This window comes from Panthera tigris, chromosome A2, assembly GCF_018350195.1.
Source record: "Panthera tigris isolate Pti1 chromosome A2, P.tigris_Pti1_mat1.1, whole genome shotgun sequence".
In the NCBI taxonomy this organism is placed as follows: domain Eukaryota; kingdom Metazoa; phylum Chordata; class Mammalia; order Carnivora; family Felidae; genus Panthera; species Panthera tigris.
Window position 1 is genome coordinate 53,765,477 of NC_056661.1, and position 23,143 is coordinate 53,788,619.

At 52.8% G+C, this 23,143-nt stretch overlaps 1 protein-coding gene across 2 annotated transcripts in view; it reads left to right on the forward strand.

Moving 5' to 3' along the window:
* The first annotated feature begins 350 nt into the window (after positions 1 to 350).
* The window catches only part of CAND2 (cullin associated and neddylation dissociated 2 (putative)), a 34,022-nt gene continuing 11,229 nt past the window's right edge, over positions 351 to 23,143 (forward strand). Inside the window, exons 1-11 of one of the 2 annotated variants that reach the window (XM_042979536.1) lie at positions 351 to 464; positions 5,408 to 5,551; positions 8,132 to 8,286; positions 8,978 to 9,101; positions 12,507 to 12,772; positions 14,165 to 14,270; positions 14,448 to 14,590; positions 16,632 to 16,924; positions 18,010 to 18,151; positions 18,483 to 19,985; positions 22,361 to 22,456. In XM_042979536.1, the coding sequence (XP_042835470.1) occupies positions 397 to 464; positions 5,408 to 5,551; positions 8,132 to 8,286; positions 8,978 to 9,101; positions 12,507 to 12,772; positions 14,165 to 14,270; positions 14,448 to 14,590; positions 16,632 to 16,924; positions 18,010 to 18,151; positions 18,483 to 19,985; positions 22,361 to 22,456 (3,040 nt within the window). In that variant the 5' untranslated portion in view covers positions 351 to 396. Of the gene's footprint in view, positions 465 to 1,035; positions 1,094 to 5,407; positions 5,552 to 8,131; positions 8,287 to 8,977; positions 9,102 to 12,506; positions 12,773 to 14,164; positions 14,271 to 14,447; positions 14,591 to 16,631; positions 16,925 to 18,009; positions 18,152 to 18,482; positions 19,986 to 22,360; positions 22,457 to 23,143 lie in introns of those variants that run through there. The other variant, XM_042979537.1, reaches the window with a different exon arrangement.

Below are 23,143 nucleotides of genomic sequence, written 5' to 3' on the forward strand. Positions count from 1 at the left end.
CATAGACGTGAAGTAATTTGGCCAGGAGAATTGGGATCTGAACCAGAGACTCTCTGATCCCACGCGAGTGCCACGCAACCAGAGTCGGGACCCATAGGAATCAGGAGGCGTTTACCGGTGAAAGGTGGTGAGCTCCCCGTCTCTGGAGGTGTGCAAGTCGGTCTAGGCCACGCACAGAGCAGTGGCTGGTGTCCGGGAGCAGACCATAGAGCCTCTCGCAGGCCCCTTTCCGCCTGCCGCGGCGGCCCCGGCCCAGGCGCGAGCGCAGCGCCACCAGGGCGGGGCGGGGGCTGCTATTTCTGTCCGGTGAGCGCAGCCGGCGCCGCGAGGCGGGGGAGGGGGCGCCCGCGCCGCCATATTCCCTCCCGCCGGCCGGCCCCGCGGCGTGCAGCCACCATGAGCACCGCCGCCTTCCACATCTCCAGTCTCCTGGAGAAGATGACGTCCAGCGACAAGGACTTCAGGTGCGTCCCGCTGCCCGGCCCCCAGTCTCTCCGCCTTCCACTGAAACCCGGGCCTTCTTCGCCTCTGGTCGCGCCGGCCCATCCCCCACGAGCGTGCAGCCCCTGTCCCTCTCCCCGCGTAAAGCTCCACCCCTCCCCTGACCCCCGCGTCCGCCTCCCCGGCTTCCCTGTTTCCCGCGTCGCTGCCCTGCCCTTTATACAGTCCCAGCTTCATCTCCCACCGTGCGCGCTTCGACCCCAGCCACCGTCCCCTGGTCGGCGGAGCCCCGGCTCCGCCCCTCTGCACCTTTCCTCTGCCTCCTCTCCTTCTCTGCCCAGCCCTCATCTCTCCCCGTGGCTGATGCGCCCAGGCCCCCAGCTTCGACCCACGGTGAAGCCCTCAGCCCCTCCTTGGGCATCCCAGCGCCTGCCTCTTCTTCCCGGCACTGGAACTCAGTCCCTTGTCGGGCCCACGACCCAGGGACTGACTTTTCCATGGATACCCTCAGCATCGCCCTCTTCTCTTCAGAGTCATCCCAGGCCTCCTCCCTGCACTTCATCAGGGCATCTTCTCTCCTCCCCTCTCCTCCCAGGCTTGCTCTGACACAGTCCTAAGGAGGGGGCTGGGCTGAGTGGCTTTGCAGGCACTGGTAGGTGATGGTTGGGGTGGGGGCTTTTAGGGTTTGGGTGCCACTCCCCTTATCATTGTTCCCCTTTCGCCAGACATCTCTGAGCCACACAGGAACAGAGCTGGAAAGAAAGGAGGAAACCTCTCATCCAACCCCCTCATCCTCAGGGGGAAACTGAGGCCCCTGGAGGCCAAAGGGATTGGCCCTGGTCACACAGCCAGTTCTGGACCCTGGGAGCTAAAAGGAGCCCACAGAGACCAACATAACCCACTTATTGAACATTCTGTCAGTTTATCCCCAGTTTACAGATAGGGAAATGGAGGCTCAGAGTCATGAAGGGGCTAGTCGCAGTCACAGAGCTATGAAGTGGAGGACGTGGGGTCCAAATCCAGGTCAGTCTTAAGCCAGAAACTGAGATCTCAGCAAGGCCATCTGATTCCAGCCCTCTGACAGGTGAGGAGATTGAGGCCCTGTTCTCCTGGTCTGGCTCCTGCCCTCTCCTGACACCCAATCCTCAGCACCCCTCAAGTGCCTCTGAGTAGAGCTTTAGAACACAGTGCTGGATTCAGAGCCTGGCCCCAGCCACTTACTGGCTGTATGACTGTGGACTTCTGAGCCTCAATTTCTGTTTCTATAAGATGGGATGATAATAGAACCCACCTCAGAGGGTTGGTGTGTGTATGAAAAGAGTTAATAACATGTGCAATGCCTAGATTAGTGGCTGGCACCAGGTAAGTGCTTAATAAATCGTTACTTATGCACATCAGAAACCTGCCATGCCCTCTGCCCACTCTTTACTTGTAAACCCCACCCCCTTTCTTTCCTCCTTTCACCTGGCTCACCCCTACTCTTTTGTCACCTCTTTGGGATGCCTCCTGACACCCAGGCAGGGTTGGGCACCTCCCCTGGGCTCCCACAGCGCCTTCCCCGCCCCATGTTTCTACTGCATCACTTCTAGCCCCTGCGCCAGGCCTGTGTGTTTCCTTTTTGCATCCCAGAGTCTGTTCAAGGTACACAGAAGGTGCTCAGTGAATGTTTTCTGGATCCCAGGCTCCCTGCTGTGCTGTCCAGTGCAGTCTCAGTCAGTCCACCCCTCTGCCTGGGTGGTATGATTGTCTTTCCTGTTCTTCAGAGGCTTGGCGAGGTGAAGTGACTTGCCCAAGGTCGCATAGTCGGCTAGTGGCCGAGGGGATTTGCACCACTGTCTCTTGGGCCCCAGGTCCAGTCTCCAAGAGAGGGAGTTGGCCCTGCCATCTAGAGCCAGAGAAGCCCTTTCAGTCTGCTCTGCCTGAGAACACTTAAAACCACCCAAGCATATGAGGATGGTGTCTATTTTTAAAGTCCGAATACCAGGAAGGCTGGGTCCTGCTGACCAACTGTCCAGGTGCCCATGTGGCAGAGTATTTCAGCTGAGTTGCCTCTAGGATTTCTCTGGAATGAAACTGGAACTGTGTCCTCTGGCTTCTGGAGGCAGGTGGCGACAGCGAGTGGGAGTCCCAGGCAGGGTGAAGGAAACCTTTGATCCATGTTGTCCCTCTTTGGGCAGGAGGCTGCTCAGTTCCCACTCAGACTCCAGCAGCCAGATGGATAAACTGGGGGGTCTTGCAGGAATTCCCAAATCATTTTTTGAAAACATAATAGTAATTGTTGAGGAGCCGGGAGACCTGACTGGTGGGCGGAGACTCCTCCCAACTTGCTGTGTGTCCTTGGACAGCTCCTACAACCCCTCTGAGCCTGGTTTTCCCATCTGCCTCATGAGAAGAGCTGGTTGTCCTATTGAAACCTCCCAAGGATGTTATGAAGTGGAGCAAAGAATATTCCCCTTTCATAGGTGGGAAAAATGAGACTCTAGAGAGGGGTCAGTTGCCTAAGTTCACCTAGAATAAATGAAGCCAGACTTCAGTGCTAAAGCTCTTATCTACCAAATTACATGCTTTACATCCCCCACTGCCACCACCACATCCATGTACACAATACGGCTTTCTTTCTCTGTGAGCCGGGTATTTGCAGGAACTCGGGGGTGTTTGAAATGCTGAGGCATCTCTCAGAAGGGTTGGTTTCTTAGTTCGGGTTTCCACACACTGCTTGGCTGTCAGGGGCTGGCTCTCTCCCTCCTTTCCCTCCTGCCCTTGCCCTGCCTTCCAGGCCCTCTCCAGAACTATTCTTTGCTGGGTCTGGAGTCCCAGGGATGAACACGATGGGCCCTTGTGAGTTCACAATCTAATGAGGAGACACGCTGGCGACCAAGCTTGTAATGAAGGATGAGGAGTGCAGAGTGCTCTCACAGAAATCTATCCAGGGGAGCCAAGCATGATTAGAGACTGTGGGTTGGGGATAGGGCACGGTGGTCAGAGGAGTCATCCCTGAGGCTGGGCCATTTGAGCTGGGCCCTTGACAGTCGAATAGGAGTTCAACAGAGAAGAAAGAGGGGGGGCAGGAGGCTCATCTTGGGCAAAGGAACACATTCTTTCAGTTTCCAGGGTGAGCTGGGTCACCATGAACTGCAGCAGAAATGCAGCTTAGAGACCCTGGCTGCCATCTCGGAATGTCCCCTCAGCCGGGCAGACCTAGGAATGCATGTGCCTACCCCACGCCTTGGCCTGGCTCAACTGCAAACCTTCTCCTTCATCTTACCTTGGCTGCATCTGCAATGAGGAGGCCCAGAGGTGGGCACAGTCAGTCCTGCCACTCCCTCCTGGCCTCCAGCCCAGCCTCCTTCCTTTCAGCAGTTTGAGGTTAATCCCAGCTGTTAAAAATAAACAGCAGTGACAAAGACCAGTGCCTTCCCGGTAACAGGGCGCTGGGGGCCTCCCCGTGACATCATGCAGCAGGTCTGAACCTGCAAAGATGAGGCTAGAATCCCGACTGTGATCAGTTTTGCCACAGGAGGCTTGGGAGGGGTGGGGGAGGCTCTTGTTAACAGAGCAAGCTCAAGCCCAAAAGCAAAGCTGGTGTGAGGAGGCAGAGTGGCCTGGTGGGTCACCAAAAGCTGGAGGCTTTCTCTGGGGCTGCCACCGTCTGGCCCTGACTTTGCCGCATCTCTCCTTGCCGCTCTGGCCTTCTCCAGCCTGTCCTCATAAGTGCCTGCGGGAGCCAGTGAACAGGTGCAGTGGGCCTGGTGGGAACCTGGTGGACTGGAGAGAGTGTCCTACCTAATGAGGGCAGCCATGCCTTGACCAGCCAGTTATTGTCACCAGGGGATGTTGGCCCAGTTGTATCCAAATACTCTATTTTCAAGAGACTCTGGAAATCACAACTTTTACATCAACTTTCCCAGTTTCCCAAATGCTGATAAATCAGATTTTTGAAAAACATCTGCAAGGTGGACACAGCCGAGGGCTGCCAGTGTAAGGCTGCTCTGCCTTCTTAATCCTGGCAGGAGCAGTGCTCCATGATGCCCTTGCAGCCCCAGCTCATGGCCTTCCAACTCAAGACTCCCACTGCAGTTTTCATTCCCTGGGACACAGCATCAGGCTGCACAGATCTGCCCACCTGTGGCTCTGATGCCCACCCTGGACCAGGGAGCCATGGCTGTGGACTGGTCAGCTGTTGACACTAGTGTCTAAGATGTGCTTGTGGCCCATCAGCATGGCCTAGTGCAGTAGTTCTCAGGGTAGGGTCCCCACCCCCAGGAACTTGTTAGAGATGAAAATTCTTGGGCCCCGTCTCAGACCTGATCCCAGAAACCCTGGGGGTCGGGCCCAGCAGTGTCTAACAAGCCTTGTGGGTGATTCTGATGCCAGCTAGAGTTTGAGAACCACTGGTCTAAAGGCAGGGGCTGAGTGGGTTCTCTGAGGTGGGGGTGGGCAGGGCTAGCCCCACTCCACCTGTCTGGTAGAGAGGTGTCTGTTCGACCTTCTACCATGAATGAGAGGTGAATGATGTAACATGCCATTATAATGAAGTACTACTTACTGAGTGCTCATTGTATGCTAAGTCCATCACATACGTTCTTTCATTTTAACTTCCATATAACCCCGCAAGGCAGGTGCTATTCTTATCCCCCCCTTTTTTTTCTGACAGGTAAACTAGGGCTCTGAGAGGTGAAGTGACATGCTCAAGTTCACATTTACATAAATGGCAGAAGCAGGAGCCACCAACCTCAAAGCGCTCAGCATTTGGCCAGGGTGCTGTACCACTCATAGTCTGCCACCATGTGGCAGCTGGTGCCTTACACATGGGTCTCCTTGTAGCCCGACCATGCCTACAGTGCAGATAATCTACTTGCCCTTGAATCTTTGTATCAAGGTCTGCTTCTGGGGGAACGCTGAGATACCTCCCAAATTACTGGGGGCCTGGAGCTGCTCAGTAATCCTCCTCTGCCCTCATGCCCAGGTTCATGGCCACCAGTGACCTGATGTCAGAGCTGCAGAAGGACTCCATCCAGCTGGACGAGGACAGTGAGCGCAAGGTGGTAAAGATGCTGCTCAGGCTCCTGGAGGACAAGAATGGCGAGGTGCAGAACCTGGCCGTCAAGTGGTAAGTTTTGGCCTTGGTATGGATGGGACAAGGCCAGGTGTGACAGAACCCCAGGGATTGCCTCTTTGGGGTGCAGCTTCTGATAGAATAGTTGCTGAGCAGCTCTTGAAGCCCCAGAGGAGGTGGACAGTGCCGTGGTCTGGATTTCCCCAGAAGTCAACCCGGTGACAAGGATTCAAGTGTAAGTTTATTTGGGAAGTGATCTCAGAAAACTCCAGTAGGAGAATAGGAAAATGAGGTAGGGAAGGAAGAAAACCAATAAGGTGTGAAATATCAAACAAGATACTGCTATGGGCAGATGGAGCTTAACCCTACTGGGGGCCTTTGGGACACAGTTGTAGGGGACACCCTGTGGAGTGTTCCACCCGCCAGCTGTCAAGTCCTGTTGAGGCTGTTCCCAAGGTAGCATGGAGGGTTATGTATTCCATGATGCCTCCAGCCAGAGAAAGCCCTGAGGTACAGATGCATGTGCTGGCAGCTGGAAGGTCATGTTGGCATGCAGAAGAGTGGTGAGAGCTGAAGGGAGAGGGGGCCCCAAAAGTCTTTCCCCTTGGCACTATGAGGTTACAGTCCTGAGACCATGGAGAGTACCTTTAGAGCTAAAAAAGCAAGATGAGGTATGTGCAGGGCACATGTGTGTGTAGGTGGAGGATTGAGGAATGGCAGGGGTCATTGAGAATTGGGGCATTGCCTCTCGAACTCTGTGAGCTAAGCCCAGGCATTCTGGGTCGTCTTAATGAATTTCAATTTGATCCTAAGAGCAGAGGGAATTCAGTAGAGTTTTATGCAGGAACATGACGTGGTCATGTTTGTCGTCTGGAAGTATCCCTCTGGCCATGCAGTAGCGATAAGATAGGGTGGATGGTGGTTTCCCAGTAGCAGAACCAGTAACACAGTAGCATGTGTTCGGTATGTAAATGCTTGGGCCCGTTGACTGAAGTGATAAAGTCATGAGAAGCCTGTTCTAAATGTAGGCTCATTGTGGGTGCCATGGCAGCTGGTAGGTAGAGACAGGTATGGATGCTGGGGACTCAGATACCACAAGCAGCGTTGCTCTTAGTGACAAGATTTTCTGAAACGGCGAACATCTCCTGGTAGTTTCCCAAAAAACCAAGTACAGTCTTCCTTTAATTTACCTACACAATTATATGCTTGGAAAATTTAGAGTCTATTAAAATAGTATAAAAAGTACTTTGTGTTTATATGTAAATTGAAAGTAGATTTTGGACTCAGATAATTATAGAAAGGCTTTTTTTTTTCCTATACGAATGCCCAGTGGGATGTTAGAACACATCCAGCAGGATGTGAAATATGTTCTGTTTTGCAATATTGTCTTTCCCAGCCACCCCCCACCCCCAAAATAAAAGCCAGAAGCGACATCTTATTAGTTACAATGACCAAAAAAGGCCCCCATAAATTTCCAGAACACCCCTGAGGGCACTGCACCCCAATCAGGAACTATTGGAGGTGGAAACGGGAACCCTATGATTACTTAGATGGAGGAACTGATGGAGAAAAACATCAAGAGAGCCAGGGTTTGCAAACTGGTATGCATTGGAGTATCCTGGGACCCTTGTTGAAGCTATGTATTCCCCAGGGATTCAGATTCAGGACTGGGAGGAGTGGGGAGAGGAGGCTGAGGTAGGCAGATGAGAAGGCAGCACCTGGGAATCTGCATTCTAATGAACACCAACATCTCAGAACCACTCATTTAGGTCAGAGGTTCTCAACCTTAATGGCACAGTAGAATCACCTAGGGAATTAAAAAAAAAAAAAGACAAAACAAAAAAAAAACCCTGCCAATGTCCAGGCCACACCTGAAAACCAATTAACTCAGATTCTCTGGGGCTAGCACCCAGGTGACAATTTTTTAAAGGTCCCAGGTGATGGTAATGCACAGTTAAGGCTGAGAACTGGTGTGTCTAGTGTAGCTATTTTTAAAATTCAATGTGGATTCAAATCACCTGGGGCCTTTGTTGAAATGCAGATTCTGGTTCAGTAGCCCTGGGGTAGGACCTGAGATTCTGCGTCTCTGACAAGTTCCAGGTGATGCTGGTGACACTCATGATGCTGATCTGTGACTACAGTAGGCAAAGCAATGCTCTAAGGCAGAGGTTCTCGAAGTGTGGTCCCTGGACCACCAGTATCAGCATCTACTGAGAACTTACTAGAAATGTAAATTTTCAGGCCCCATCTAGACCTTCTGAATCTGAACATCTGGGGTGGGCCCAGAAGTCAGTTTTAACAAGTCCTTCAGTAGATTCTCATACACGCTCAAGTTTGAGAACTGCTGCTCTCAGGCATTCCTTGGTTTCCAGCTGAGGTTACTGGGTTCACTGGTTTGGCCATACACTGAGATGCAAAACCCAGGAGGTGGTGCAGGTTTGGGAGGTGCCAGGAATGATGTTGGCAGAGCAATAGGGTGCCTCTCCTTCTGGCAAAATAGGGAGTCCCCTGTTGATCTGGAGCCTTTTCCTCAGCACATGTGGCCCTGTGGGCCTGAGGGGACCCTAAGGAGCAGTGTGACTCAGGCTGAGCCTGGGGCTTTTGGACCCCATCCCTCCCTCTCTCCCTACTCAGCCTGGGTCCTCTGGTGGGCAAAGTGAAGGAGTACCAGGTGGAGACCATCGTGGATGCCCTCTGTGCCAACATGCGGTCAGATAAGGAGCAGCTCCGAGACATCGCTGGCATCGGCCTCAAGACTGTCCTGTCGGAGCTCCCCCCTGCAGCCACAGGTACCCAGGCCCCAGAGATTAGGCACTATCATCATTTGTGCTACTTTACAGTTAAGAAACTGGGGCTCAGAGAGTTGAAGGGATTTACCTAAGACCAGCCAGCTAGTAGGTGGCAGAGAATTCAGACCCAGCTCTGTTTAACTTCATGGCTCTGTGTCAGGAATGCTTTAGCTGCGAGTAACAAAATCTAATGACAGCTTGAAGAAGTACAGCGTTGCTTTTCTCACATAATTCTGGAGGGATCAGCCATTCCACTTTTGTAGCAATTCATTTAGCAGCTCAATTAGGACAGGGTGAGGTCTCTGCCTGTGTCTTTTGTCTTTTATAAGGAAAGCACATGTTTCTCCAGAAGCCCTCAGAAGTCTTCTACCTATAGCTCACTGCCCAAAACATGGTCACTTGGCCCCTGCTAAGAGCAAGAGCATCTAGGAAAGGAGCTTCTCCTGCCTCCTTAGTTAGAAGGTAGAAGGCAGAGGTGTTGGATATGGGGTGAATCAGCCAACAGGTCAGCCATCAATTCAGCTTCCTTAGCCACCCCCTTTAGTTCTTTCAGACTCTGGGTCAAACCTTGGACCACGTAGGGTCAGCAGGATTCTCAGGAATGTGAGCTCAGGAACATAATGACAGCAAAGGCTGACCAAAGGTGGAGGCCAGCCCTAGCCTCACTGTGCTGTGCTTTTGCTCCGTGCAGGCTCTGGCCTGGCTACCAACGTGTGCCGGAAGATCACCGGCCAGCTCACCAGTGCCATTGCTCAGCAAGAGGATGTGGCTGTGCAGTTGGAAGCCCTGGACATCCTCTCTGACATGCTGAGCAGGTACAGGAGGCCACCCTGGGCAAGGAAGACCGGGAGAGGGTGGCAAGGGGACAGAGAGGGACTCAAATCCACAGAGCCGGCACTCACTGCACACCAGGCTCTGTGCTTGGGGTCCCTTACTTGTCCTGGCAGCCCTAGGAAGGAGAACTCCTTCGTCTCAATTCTGTAGTCTCTGTCTCTGCCCAAAGTCACTGTCAGCACCAAGGTAACAGTAAATGGCAGAACCTGGGGTTGAATTCAGGTCTCTCCAAGCCCTGAAGCCTGTATATGTTCATCCTCTCTCTCACCCCTTTCTTTCTCTTTTTCTTCTTTGGGGTGATATAGCTGAGCCTTTGTTTGTTTATTTTTAATTTACATCCAAGTTGGTTAGCATATAGTGCAATTATGATTTCAGGAGTAGATTCCAGTGATTCATCCCCTATGTATAACACCCAGTGCTAACCCCAAGTGTCTTCCTTAATGCTCCTTACCCATTTAGCCCCTCCTCCCACCCACAACCCCTCTAGCAACCCTCAGTTTGTTCTCTGTATTTAAGAGTCTGTTTTGTCCCCCTCCTTCTTTTTATATTGTTTTTGCTTCCCTTCCCTTATGTTCATCTGTTTTGTATCTTAAAGTCCTCATATGAGTGAAGTCATATGACATTTGTCTTTCTCTGACTAATTTCATTTAGCATAATACCCTCTAGTTCCATTCACATAGTTGCAAATGGCAAGATTTCATTCTTTTTGGTTGCCGAGTAACACTCCATTGTGTGTATGTGTATATATATATATATATTTATATATACCACATCTTTATCCATTCACCCATCAATGGACATTTGGGCTCTTTCCATACTTTCGCTATTATTGATAGTGCTGCTATAAACATGGGGGTGCATATGCCCCTTTGAAACAGCACACCTGTATCCCTTGGAAAAATACCTAGTAGTGCAGTTGCTGGGTCGTAGGGTAGTTCTACTTTTAATTTTTTGAGGAACCCCCATACTGTTTTCCGGAGTGGCGGCCCCAGTTTGCATTCCTACCAGCAGTGCAAAAGGGATCCTCTTTCTCCGCATCCTCGCCAACATCTGTTGTTGCCTGAGTTGTTAATGTTAGCCATTCTGACAGGTGTGAGGTGGTATCTCATTGTGGTTTTGATTTGTATTTCCCTGATGATGAGAGATGTTGAGCATTTTTTCATGTGCCGGTTGGCCATCTGGATGTCTTCTTTGGAGAAGTGTCTATTCCTGTCTTCTGCCCATTTCTTCACTGGATCATTTGTTTTTTGGGTGTTGAGTTGGATAAGTTCTTTAAAGATTTTGGATTCTAACCCTTTATCTGATGTGTCGTTTGTAAATATCGTCTCCCATTCCGTTGGTTGCCTTTTAGTTTTGCTGATTGTTTCCTTTGCTGTGCAGAAGCTTTTTATTTTGATGAGGTCCCAATAGTTCATTTTTGCTTTTGTTTCCCTTGCCTCCAGAAACATGTTGAGTAAGAAGTTGCTGCGGCCGAGGTCAAAGAGGTGTTTGCCTGCTTTCTTCTCTAGGATTTTGATGGCTTCCTGTCTTACATTTTAGGTCTTTCATCTGTTTTGAGTTTATTTTTGTGTATGGTGTAAGAAAGTGGTCCAGGTTCATTTTTCATGTCTCTGTCCAGTTTTCCCAGCACCACTTGCTGAAAAGACTGTCTTTACTCCATTGGATATTCTTTTCTGCTTTGTCAAAGATTAGTTGGCCATATGTTTGTGGGTCTATTTCTGGGTTCTCTGTTCTGTTCCATTGATCTGAGTGTCTATTTTTGTTGGGCCTGTATTTTAAATTGTATTGCACATTTTAAAACCATTCATTCACCCTTCAAGACTTGAGCACCTACTCCACGACCCAGAAAAATGTCAGGTGCTGAACTGGTACTGGGAATGTGGAGATGGAGGAGTCTGGGGCACTCCTAGGAAGGAGCTCACAGACACATAAACTAAGGGGAGTAAGAATAACAGTAAGGAAAAGAGCAGTCTTTAGGAGCTCAGAGGAGGAGCCCCTAACCTGGATGGGGGTAGGGAACCTTCCTAGAGAGGGTCCTGCTAGCTCAGCCTTCAAGGATGGGCAGGACTTGTCCAGTATTGGGTGGGCATAAAGGGGACCCTGGTAGGAGAGACTGCCTTCGGCCCAGAGGCTGGAGAAGACGTGGGGTCCTGGGGGTTGTACAACATAGGTGTGGCGCTCGGGTGTAATGTGGAGAGGGCTGGGCAAGAGCTTAGATCACACTGAATGTGTGAGGAGTGGGGTGGAGGTCAGGGCAGGGGTCCAGAAATGCCTTGTGTATATTTGTGTGCTTCAGACTCCTCTTCCTGTCTGCAGTGTGCATGGTAGATGGGAGGGGTTGAATGGGCAAGGAGACTGGTTAGGAGGCTTCTGCAGGCAGGTGAACTCAGGTTATATTTAGTAGATAGACTCCACAGGGAGATAGACTTGGAGTGGGTCAGGGGCAAAGACTCAAAGATGACACCCAGGCGTTTGGCTTTACTAAGTGGGGGCCCAGACATAGGGCCATTGGCTGTGGTGGGGTGCACTCTGGGAACAAAGAGCAGGTGTGTGGGGAAGAAGGTGATGGGTTCATTTGGGCATGTTGAATCTGAAGTGCCTGGGAGGCACCCACTCAACCAAAGACTCCATGAAGGCAGGCCCTAGGCTCACCTGAGCTCCCAGCACAGGCCCTATGACATTGTAGGTGAACAAATAAATAAATGAAATCCAGCGAGCTGGCCTGGATATGAGAGCGTGAGGTCAATGTGCTTGTGTGGAGTGAGAGAAGAAAAGGTCTCAGGATATGTGTGGGACAGAAAATGCACAGGCCTGTTTGGAGGTGAGGATAGAAGCTGCTGAAGTGAGCAGGGGCTGTATTCTACCTGCGCATTCTCTGGTTTTGCCTCTTGCCTTGATCTCAGAGCTCAGCTTATCCAAAGGGCACTGGAGAGCCATTGAAGGAGTTAGGCAGAGGAGTGACCAGGTCAGAGGTAGGTTTTAGACCACTGTGATCTCAGTAAAGGGGATGGATGGTCAGGGTATTTGGAGAGTGTGCCTAGAGGCAAAGCCCAGACTCCCAAGGAAATCAGCCTCACTGGAGACACCCAAACTCTATTACCATCAGGCCTTCTCCCCAGGCTGGCAACCTGGACATCTGGATTCAACTCCTGGCCTTGTATTTCTTGGCTGAGTGGTCTTGAGAAAGTCCCTCCCCTCTCCTTCTCTTGTGTAATACGAATAAATAATTACTCCACACAGTTGCAGGGCGCCTTTCCTTATACCAAGGCCGATTGGGTTGTCATAATTCTGGCGAGGAGGTCAGGAGAGGATTGGGGGAAGGAGAGCTGCCTGGCCCAGGTTGCCCTCTGGGTGGGCCCCGTCCGACGTCCCCTCCGACTCCCCAGGTTGGGCGCCCCTCTGGGTGCCTTCCACGCCAGCCTCCTGCACTGTCTGCTGCCGCAGCTGAGCAGCCCACGCCTGGCTGTGCGCAAGCGGGCAGTCGGGGCACTCGGCCACCTGGCGGCCGCCTGCAGCACCGACCTCTTCGTGGAGCTCGCTGACCACCTGCTGGATCGGCTGCCCGGCCCGCGTGCGCCCGCCAGCCCCGCCGCGATCCGCACTCTGATCCAGTGTTTGGGTAGCGTCGGCCGGCAGGCAGGCCACCGTCTCGGTAAGGGGGTGGAGTCCCTCTGTAAGGGGGCGGGGCCGAAGTGGGGAGATGCCGCGGGGCCTGGGGCGGACTGCAGCCTAGGTAAGGGGGTGTGGCTCAGGCAGGGTCGGAACTGGGGAGAGGGGTGGGGCCGGAGTGTCAGCCACCTCCTAGGTAAGGGAGCGTGGCTAACATCTCAAAGGGGGAGGGCGGACCTTGACAGGCAGTGGGTGGGCCCTGAGCTCCACATGCTTCTGAGCCTTACCTACCTGTTATGAGTCTCCCTGGTAATTATAAATCATGCCACCAAACTTAAATACAATATGTTCTATCGTCCTACTTTGACAGATATGCTGTAGTAACAATCTATAAGCTGGGTTTGAATTTTTAAAAATTTTTACTGGGGGATAAGGTACATACAGTAAACTGCACTATCTAAAGTGTACAATTAGGTGTGTTTTGACCTATGTGTACAGCTGTGAAATTACTACAACAGTAAAGGTGCAGAACATTTCCATCACCCCCCAAGGTTTCTCTGTGCCCTTTTCCAGTCCGACCCTCCCTCTGCCCCACTCCAGGCAAGCACTGATCTGCTTTCTGTCACCAGAGGTTAGCTTTATAGAAATGGAATCCTGCAGTCGGGGTTGAATTTATCTTCAAGCACATCAGAGTTCTGGGCTGGAACAAGGCAGTGTGGGTAGAGTTGGCCACGGTCTACCCCTCCTTCCTCTCTGGCTCTCTCACTCCAGGGGACTTTATGAACACACATGGGGAACACAGGCTGAAGTCCATGCTCTGTCCACATCCTCTCTCAAACAACAGCTACCTGTTGGTCACTCTTGGGAGTATGAACCCAAGAAGGATGTCTGCACAGGGTCAGACTAGGGTTCATGGTCAGTTGGGCAGGAAAATGAGAAAGGGTGTGACTGGAGAAGGGCTGGGACAGAACCCTTTAAAGAGGTGGGCACCTCTTGCCTGGTACATAAGGGCAGTGCCTGCATTTCTGTTTTTCCCACCTAGGGCTACAACCTAGTGCAGGAAATAAGAGGAGGGCATGAATAATAGTTTCAACAACAGATGCTACTTGAGTGCCTCCCCTGTGCCAAGACTTAGGTGGAGCTCTTTATCTGCAACATGTCATTAATCTTCACAAAATCTCTGCCTGGTAGGCATTGCTGTCCCTACTGGGAAGATGAGTAGATGAAGCTCAGAGAAGTGTTGTGCTGTGTCCAAGGTTGCATAGGTCATAGGTGGCAGAGACAAGGCTAGAACCCACATCTGCTCAACTCTGAAGCTGCTGAGTTGAGTTTGCAGTGGCCAGGGCTGCAGGTGCAGGGACTAGCTGAGTGATGTGGGCTGAGGGAGCCTGGGGATAGGTCTGTCCTGCCCTCAGTGATACACCTGGCTCTCTAGGGGCCCACCTGGACCGCCTGATGCCCCTGGTGGAGGAATTCTGCAACCTGGATGACGATGAGCTCCGGGAGTCCTGCCTCCAGGCCTTTGAGGCCTTCCTGAGAAAGTAGGTGCAGTACGGGTGCCAGGAGAGGGGGGCCCACGGTTTCTTTGGGAAGTTGGTGGGGAAGGGGTGGGACAGGATGCTGGCCTCAAAGCACTAAGATCTCAGGACTCACCACCGGGCCCACCTGCTACCCTGTCCTGCCTGTCCAGCAGAGCCTCCCCACTCCCACCCCAACAGATGCCCCAAGGAGATGGGTCCTCATGTGCCCAATGTGACCAGCCTCTGCCTCCAGTACATGAAGCATGACCCCAACTATAACTACGACAGTGACGAGGATGAAGAGCAGATGGAGACAGAAGACAATGAATTCAGTGAGCAAGGTGGGTGGCCAACTGGTCACTGGGGCTAGAAGGCGGAAATGGGTGCAGCTTTCCTGGGACACCCCCTCGGCCCCCCAGCCAGAGACAAGACCACATCTGGCACCTCCACCGTGGTCTTAAGCCTTCCTCACTCTCTAGCCCTGACCTCCATAATCTGGATTCCACAGGCCCCCACCCTCTGCACAGATCAAGGTAATGATAGTAATTCCTGTCATTTATTGATCATCTACTGGTGTGCTGAGCATTTTCATTTCATGGTCACTCTAATAACCCTAGAAAACCAGGTGTTTATTATTATCCCCATTAAAAAAAAATTTTTTTTTAACGTTTATTATTGAGAGACAGAGACAGAGCATGAGCATAGGAGGGGCAGAGAGAGGAGGAGACACAGAATCTGAAGGAGGTTCCAGGCTCTGAGCTGTCAGCACAGAGCCCGACGCGGGGCTCAAACTCACAAACCCAGCAAAATCATGACCTGAGCCGAAGTCAGACGCTCAACTGACTAAGCCACCCGGGTGCCTCTTATTATCTGCATTTTTTTAGACAAGGAAACCCAGACTTAGAGTAGAGATTTGCCTGCGATAACACAGCTAGGAAGTGGCAAAACTGGGCTTGCAGTCTCCACCTCTATGCTGCCATATCTGTACCTGCTTAGTAATAGTTTCTAAGAGATGAAGCTTTCACCCAGCAGAGTGAAACTCTAGTAGTGGAATGATAGGTACTGGCAGGGGGAGAGAGATACCTGGATGGGGAATGGACGCAGTGGCTTTTTTCCATTCGTGCCCATGGTCCTAGCTGTCACTGATGGCCCTGGGCCTGTAGGGCATTGATGGAGGCAAAGGACTTAGGGCCTGATCTCACTCAGGGTGAGATGGGATGGTAGGAGACAAGGTTGGACAGGCGTTTTGAAGCCCAAATGCCAAGCCAGGGAGGTTGAGCATTTTCTTGTCAGTAGCAGGGAGCTATGGATTTTTCTTCCTGGGTGGCATAGGGTGGAGATAACAAACAACGATCCATCCGAGGATATCTGCAGTGCTGATAGGACACATCCATGGGACCATCCACATGGCCCACTGTGGCTTCTCCAGATGTCAGTGCTCTGAAAGTCTGAGTCATCTGCAGAGCGGCACGGATAGAAAGAACACACTGGGTCTGTGTGTGTTACACACTAACTGTCCCTAGTTAGGACTGTCCCCTTCTTAGCCTCATGTGTGTCTCTCCAGATGTATGGGTGGACCTCGTGGGCCTGAATCTTAGCTCTATTGTTTCCTAGCTGTGTGTCCTCAGGAGAGTCTCTCACCCTCTCTGAGCCTTATTCTTGTCATCTATAAAATGGGGCTCAAGGCACCCTCATTCCTGAGGCGTGGTAAAATACTTGATGAGGTCTGTACTTGGAGAGTAGAAAGCTTGAAGAGTAGAAAGTCACACAAACACAGCTTTTCCTTGTTAGTAGTCCTGCTTGGAAGCCAGAATCCGGACTTGAGAGGCTGGGGCCAGAGGTGGAGGAAGTGAGGAGGCCAAAGGGAGGCCCTGTCAACTGTCGTTTCTGGAATCCCAACAAGTGAAACCTCACACAGCCAGTTCTGAAACGAAAGGATGGGTTTTGTGCCCCAAATGGATTGTCTTAAACCCTCACTGATGACTTGGAAGTTAGTTTTGTCCCTCACGTAGGCAAAACAATGAAGGGTCTGGAGACAAAGGGAGGATTCTGGTTTAACACCAACTGTATCCCTGCTCATGTAACTTGGGGTGAGCCGTTTCCCCCCAGTTTCCACATTTCTACAGGGGTGAAATAATCCTTGTCTTACAAGATGGTTGTGAGGCTCAGATGAGGTTGTGGATCTGAAGTGCTTGGCACCACGTTTGGCACGCAGTAGGTGTTCACTAAATGGCAGGTAACATTCCTAATAGTGTGTAAATCAAAATTGAAAGATGAAACAGTCCTGACTCCCTCCTCCCTGCCCCCTCTCTTGTCACTTCCCCATCCTGCGAGACAGCCTGAGTGGGGCCAGGACACATGGGTGTCCTGTTCATGCCCCAGAGAGTGAGGACGAGTACAGTGATGATGATGACATGAGCTGGAAGGTGCGCCGGGCAGCGGCCAAGTGCATGGCCGCCTTGATCGGCTCTCGGCCCGACCTGCTGTCTGACTTCCACTGCACCCTGGCGCCTGCACTCATCCACCGCTTCAAGGAACGCGAGGAGAATGTCAAGGCTGACGTCTTCGGGGCTTACATTGTGTTGCTGCGGCAGACACGGCCCCCAAAGGGGTGGCTGGAGGCCATGGAGGAGCCCACCGAAACAGGCAGCAACCTGCATATGCTGCGTGGCCAGGTGGGCATGCCTCCTCCTGTCTCCCATCCTTACTCCTGCACTCATGACTCACCCTCCCACCTGCTCACCCTTCCATCCCTCCACCACCGCACCATCTGTCCACCCAGTGAGATGTGTGCACTGAGCACCCACTGTGTGTCTGGCCCTGTGTTAGGTGCTGCGTATAGTGGGGAGCATGGCAGGTGAAGGCCTGGCCCCTGGACCACACAGGGTAGGGGCAGATGGACAACCCAAATAGGGCTTCCAGCCCCCTAAGAAGGAGTTTCAGTTTTATTCTAAGAGCCTAGAAGCCACAGGAGGGGAATTACAGGATCCCATTCCCATTTGAAGGAGCTCACTCTGGTTGCTGTGTGGGAAATGAATTGTCACAGGGAGGGAAAGAATAGATGCTGGAGGCCAACAGGAGGCCGTTGCTGCTGTCCAGGTGAAAGGAATGGCGCTTCGGGCTGGGGGTAGGGGCAAGAGGAGTGGTCAGACTGGAGGAGTAGTATTTGGGTCTTGATGTCAAATTGGATGTGAAGGGTGAGGGACAGGAAGGTGTCTATGTGAGTTCCAGGGTCTGGCTAAAACATGGGCTGCAGTTCCTTGACCTGGTGGAGAAGGGAATATCTAGAGTTCCATTCTGGACATTTAAGGTTCCAGGTCCTCGGATGCCCACGTTGAGATCAGACAGGCGGTTAGCACACGAATCTGGTGTTGAAGATGGAGATCTGGGAGTCTTTGCTTCACTGGAATCTGAAGCTCAGTGAACAGATGGGCTCCTCTGGAGAGAGAATCTACCCAGGGAAGGGAAAGGGGCCTCCTTGCTTCCCCCTTATGGAGTGTATGGGTGAGAGCCAGACTGCCAGGTGACCTTGAGCAAGTCACTTAACCTCTCTCTGCCTGTTCCCTATCTGTAAAGAGCCCAGGAATACTTCCTACCACAGAGGGTCTGTGTATGGAGCGAGTGATGGAAAGCTTGAGATGGAGTGATCCTCTCACACTGGGGGTCCTCCATGGGCATGTGCCCCAGCAAAGCTCCCCAGTGGTCGGTGGGACGCCCTGGTTTCCTGGGTGGTCACGTTTCTCCTTCAATCTGCCCACAGGTGCCTCTCGTGATCAAGGCCCTGCAGCGGCAGCTTAAGGATCGGAGTGTCAGGGCCCGCCAGGGCTGCTTCAGCCTCCTCACTGAGCTGGCAGGCGTCCTCCCTGGCAGCCTTGCAGAGCACATGCCCGTGTTGGTCGCAGGTAGGATGGACTACAACCAGGTATCTCTCAGCCTGGGCTCTTCCAGAACCCAGACCCCAGGCCTCAATCCCCATGGGTAACCTGTTCAGCAGCCTATGGTGGCTCCCCACTGCCAGCAGTGAGAACAAAGCTGGGGTGCAGGCCCTTCTTTCTGGTTTCAGGGGAGTTTCCTGGCCTTGTGTCCCTCAGCCCTGGCCAAGCCCTGATTTTTCAGGATCTGCAACATAAGAGCCCTGGGGCCTGGGTCCAGCTCACATGCCTGCCGGTGCTCCCCCCCCACCCATATCCAGGGATTGCCTGGGGCTCCCTAACCTTTGCACCCACCCCACAGGCATCGTCTTCTCTCTGGCGGACCGTTCCAGCTCTTCCACCATCCGGATGGATGCCCTGGCCTTCCTGCAGGGGCTGCTGAGTACAGAGCCAGCTGAGGCCTTCCATTCACACCTGCCGACTCTCCTGCCACCTGTGATGGCCTGCGTGGCTGACCCTTTCTACAAGATCGCAGCTGAGGCCCTGCTGGTGCTCCAGGAGCTGGTGCGGGCCCTGTGGCCACTGGACAGGCCTCGGACGCTGGACCCTGAGCCATATGTTGGAGAAATGTCTGCAGCCACCCTAGCACGGCTCCGTGCCACTGACCTGGACCAGGAGGTGAAGGAGCGCGCCATTGCCTGCATGGGCCACCTCGTGGCCCACCTGGGTGACCGGCTTGGGGATGACCTACAGCCATCGCTATTGCTCCTTCTGGACCGCCTGCGGAATGAGATCACCCGGCTGCCTGCTGTCAAGGCACTGACACTGGTGGCCTTGTCCCCGTTGCGGCTTGACCTGCAGCCCATTGTGGCTGAGGCACTGCCCATTCTGGCCTCGTTTCTGCGAAAGAACCAACGGGCGCTGCGCTTGGCCACACTGGCTGCCCTGGATGCCCTGACCCAGAGCCAGGGACTGAGCCTCCCTCCGTGTGCTGTGCAGGCCGTGCTGGCCGAGCTGCCTGCCCTGGTCAGTGAGAACGACATGCATGTGGCTCAGCTGGCTGTGGACTTCCTTGCCACGGTGACCCAGGCCCAGCCGGCCTCTTTGGCCAAGGTCAGCGGCCCTGTGCTCTCAGAGCTGCTGCGGTTGCTACGCTCACCCCTGTTGCCAGCAAGTGTGCTGGCAGCTGCTGAAGGCTTCCTGCAGGCCCTGGTGGGGACGCGCCCCCCGTGCGTGGACTACGAGGAGCTCATCAGCATGCTCACTGCGCCTGTTTACGAACAGGCTGCGGACGGCGGGCCGGGCCTGCACAAGCAGGTGTTCCACTCTCTGGCTCGGTGTGTGGCAGCCCTTGCGGCCGCTTGTCCCCAGGAGGCGGCAGGCACGGCAAACCGCCTGGTCTGCGATGCCAGGTCGCCCCACTCGAGCACAGGGGTCAAGGTCCTGGCTTTCCTGTCACTGGCTGAGGTGGGCCAGGTGGCCGGGCCAGGCCCCCAGCGGGAGCTGAAGGCAGTACTCCTGGAAGCCTTGGGGTCACCCAGTGAGGACGTGAGGGCGGCCGCCTCCTATGCACTGGGCCGCGTGGGCGCCGGGAACCTGCCTGACTTCCTGCCCTTCCTGCTGGGGCAGATCGAGGCTGAGCCCCGGCGGCAGTACTTGCTGTTGCACTCGCTCAGGGAGGCCCTGGGGGCCGCCCAGCCCGACAGCCTGAAGCCCTACGCCGAGGACATCTGGGCCCTGCTGTTCCAGCGCTGTGAGGGTGCCGAGGAGGGCACCCGGGGAGTGGTGGCTGAGTGCATCGGCAAGCTGGTCCTCGTGAACCCTCCATTCCTTCTGCCCCGATTGCGGAAGCAGCTTGCTGCAGGTAGGGGCACAGGTGTGGGCAAAGGCAGTCCAGGTCGGAGGTGGGCAGTTTCTCCCAAGTGGCTCACTCACAGGGAGCTAATTCAAGTGATTAGATCTGAAGAGTCTTGGTGTGGATAAGGCAAAGGCAGAGAAGCCATTAAAAACACAGTGTTTCCTGAGACGTGTAGGCCCCCTCCTGGGGGCTCTCTGGGATGGAGGAGACAGAATCCTTAATACGTCCCTACAAAAAATAAGTTTTTCATGATGCCGCCTTCATACTCCTTGGTGTGGACAGCAGCCTCATGCTCCAGGCACAAGTTAATAAAAGGAGTTCTTGGCCTGCAGGGAGTGCAGCTCTCTTGGGTTTGTTTGAGCCAGGAGCAAATGTCAGTATAGACTAGGTAGGAACCGGGGGCCATACTCATAGGGTTTGGGGAGGGTCCAGCAAAAACCAGGGGCAGGTTTTGTGTGGTTCGGTAAGGGCACGTCAGGGCTCTCTGAAACTCAGGGAGGAAGAAAGCAGACAGGTGGGGCTGTGGGGCTCTTGGGTAAGTGAAAGCCCCTGGGAATGAAAGGCCTCCAGGCCTTGAGCTGGCCAGCTGCTCCTCTGAGAGAGTCAGAGGGTGTATTTATTCACATAACGAAGGCAAAGTGCTTGGTATAGCATATGGTATGTAATTAATACTAAGTAAAAACTGCTGTTGTTATGTTCGTGATCACAGTTAAGCCCTCACTGGGCTGCTGGGTTTATAAGAAGCAGCTTGGTGGCTCACACCACTGCATGGACGAGAAGAACGTGTTGAGGACATTGCCTATTACACTCACAGGGCTCTTCACAAGGAAGCTTGAGGGGCCAGAGTCTTAGGATATGAGGAGCAGCCCCGCCATTTCCAAGCCCTGATTCACTTCTGCCTCATGCACCCTGTTGAACCAGTTAAGCGGTCACATTGCCTTTTTACCACCAACTGCCTGGAAGCTTAGAGCCAGACTCATGGCCTGCTTCCAGCAAGTTCATGGGACTTCCTAGGTGGCTCTCCCTGCCCTCACTCTAGTCTTCCTTTCACTTCCTTGCCTGTGTTTTTCCTTGGCCTCGTTTTTCTCATTTAAAAAAAAAATTTTTTTATTAATGTTTTTATTTATTTTTGAAGGACTGAGAGAGACAGCATGAGCGGGAGAGGAACAGAGAGAGAGGGAGACACAGAATTTGAAGCAGGCTCCAGGCTCTGAGCTGTCAGCACAGAGCCGGATGCAGGGCTCAAACCCATGAATCGTGACATCATGACCTGAGCTGAAGTCGGAAGCTTAACTGACTGAGCCACCCAGCCGCCCCTCGTTTTTCTTATCTTAAATTCACTTAATCCTGTTCTGTTGTCCATGTCTTCATGAGCCACACTGAATCTTGTCATAAGCCAGTCAGGATAGAGAAAGAGGAAAGAACTGTAAGTCTCAAGTCAGTAACTCTTTTCCGTTTTCACACCTTGGGACCAAAGTGTAAACTTTCTTCTGACTCGAATGTAAGGGCTAAATGACGGAAACAACCTTAACCCCTCACTGTTGGGTGCTGAGGTAGAGAGGAGGGAGCAGCTGCTGGGTTCTTTGTTTCACCATAATGGGAAGTGTATTCCCCACCCCTTTTTCAGCCTCTATATTCAGAAAGCAAGCGGAAAAGTAAGTAACTTCTCCATTCCCAAGCTTTCGGGATGTTCTGAGTTCTGTTGGAATCCCCTTGGCCTTCAGCTTGCCTGGAGCACACCTGCCGCCTGCTTAGAGAATGCAGGCCTGAGGAGGAGGGCCCAGCCAGGGCTCAGATTCAGCCGTTGAATTCTGGATCTGCTGTGTAACCTTAGATATGAACTTAACCTTTCTGGGGTTTTTTCCTCATCTGTAAGTCAGAGATTAATAATTATTTTTATGAAACGTTTTGATTTATATTACCATTTATTGTTAATCAATAGGACCATCCTGAGGATAATGTGTCTGAAAAGTAGAACGCAGCCCCAAGGCCTGAGCAAAGGGCTTTCTTTGGACTATGGATTGACCACTGTCTTGGGTTCTTGGTTCCCTGTGTGCGTCCTGCAGTGTGGTTACCTGAGAACTGGCAGTTTTCCTCTCAGCCACCACAGGAGAATTTAGGGATGCATTTTAGACTGCCAAGGGGAAGGGCATTGACTTCACCAAAGATGGGTGTTTTGAATGGGGAGGGGTCCAGTTCTGTCTCCCAGGGAGGCAGAGAGCCTCAACACCTTCTGACCTGTGTCCCAGTTTCAACATCTGTAAAATGGGGGTGCGAAACCCTTAACTGTAGGTTCTAAGGTTGATTCAGAGACCCCGTCATTTACTGAGTGTCTAGGATTGTCCCTGCCGCTTACCAAGCTGATGCCTCTTGTCCTGCAGGTCGGCCACACACACGGAGCACTGTCATCACAGCAGTCAAGTTCCTCATCTCTGACCAGCCCCATCCCATTGACCCCCTCCTGAAGAGCTTCATCGGTGAGCACCCCCACTCCTCTACCCCCGGCCCTGCTCGTCCCCTCCTCCCAGCCTTTGAGTCCAGGCTGATTTTTCTTACACATTAGCTAAGGGGAGTCTGAGGCCCAGGAGGCTACCTCACCTCTATGATGGGCAGCAGGGCCTGGTTCAAATCCCTGTGCTGCCACTGAATTGCTGGGTGAGCCTAACATGCCCCTTCTTACCTCTGAGCCTCATTTCCTCATCTGTAAAGTGTAAGGGGGTAAGAACCCTTATCTGCAAGTTCTAAGTTGATTCAGAGGCCCCATTTTTTACTGGGGGGAAGGTACTCCATGAACACACAGTCTCTTACACGTGGAAAACCACCAGCCTCTCACGTGCATTGGCTTCAGTGGGCTTCAAGCTAGGTAGAGCTCTACTGGAATTGGGGAGAGTGGCTCCCAGCTCATACCCTGTCTTAGGAGTCTTCTGGACTTAGGAGCCCAAGCAGACTTCATTGGTGAGCCCTCTCTTTGGAACTCTGCAGGACTAGGCTCTTCCTAGAGAAGACATACATTCACAGCTCTGAGCCTGCAGGCCTGTAACTGGATCACACTGGGAGTCTGGCCCTTCTCACACAGGCAGCACAGCCTGGTGGAATGTGGAGAGATTCTGAAGTCTGCCAGTCTTGGGTTGACAGCCTGGCTCTGCTACTCTCTGGCTGTGTGA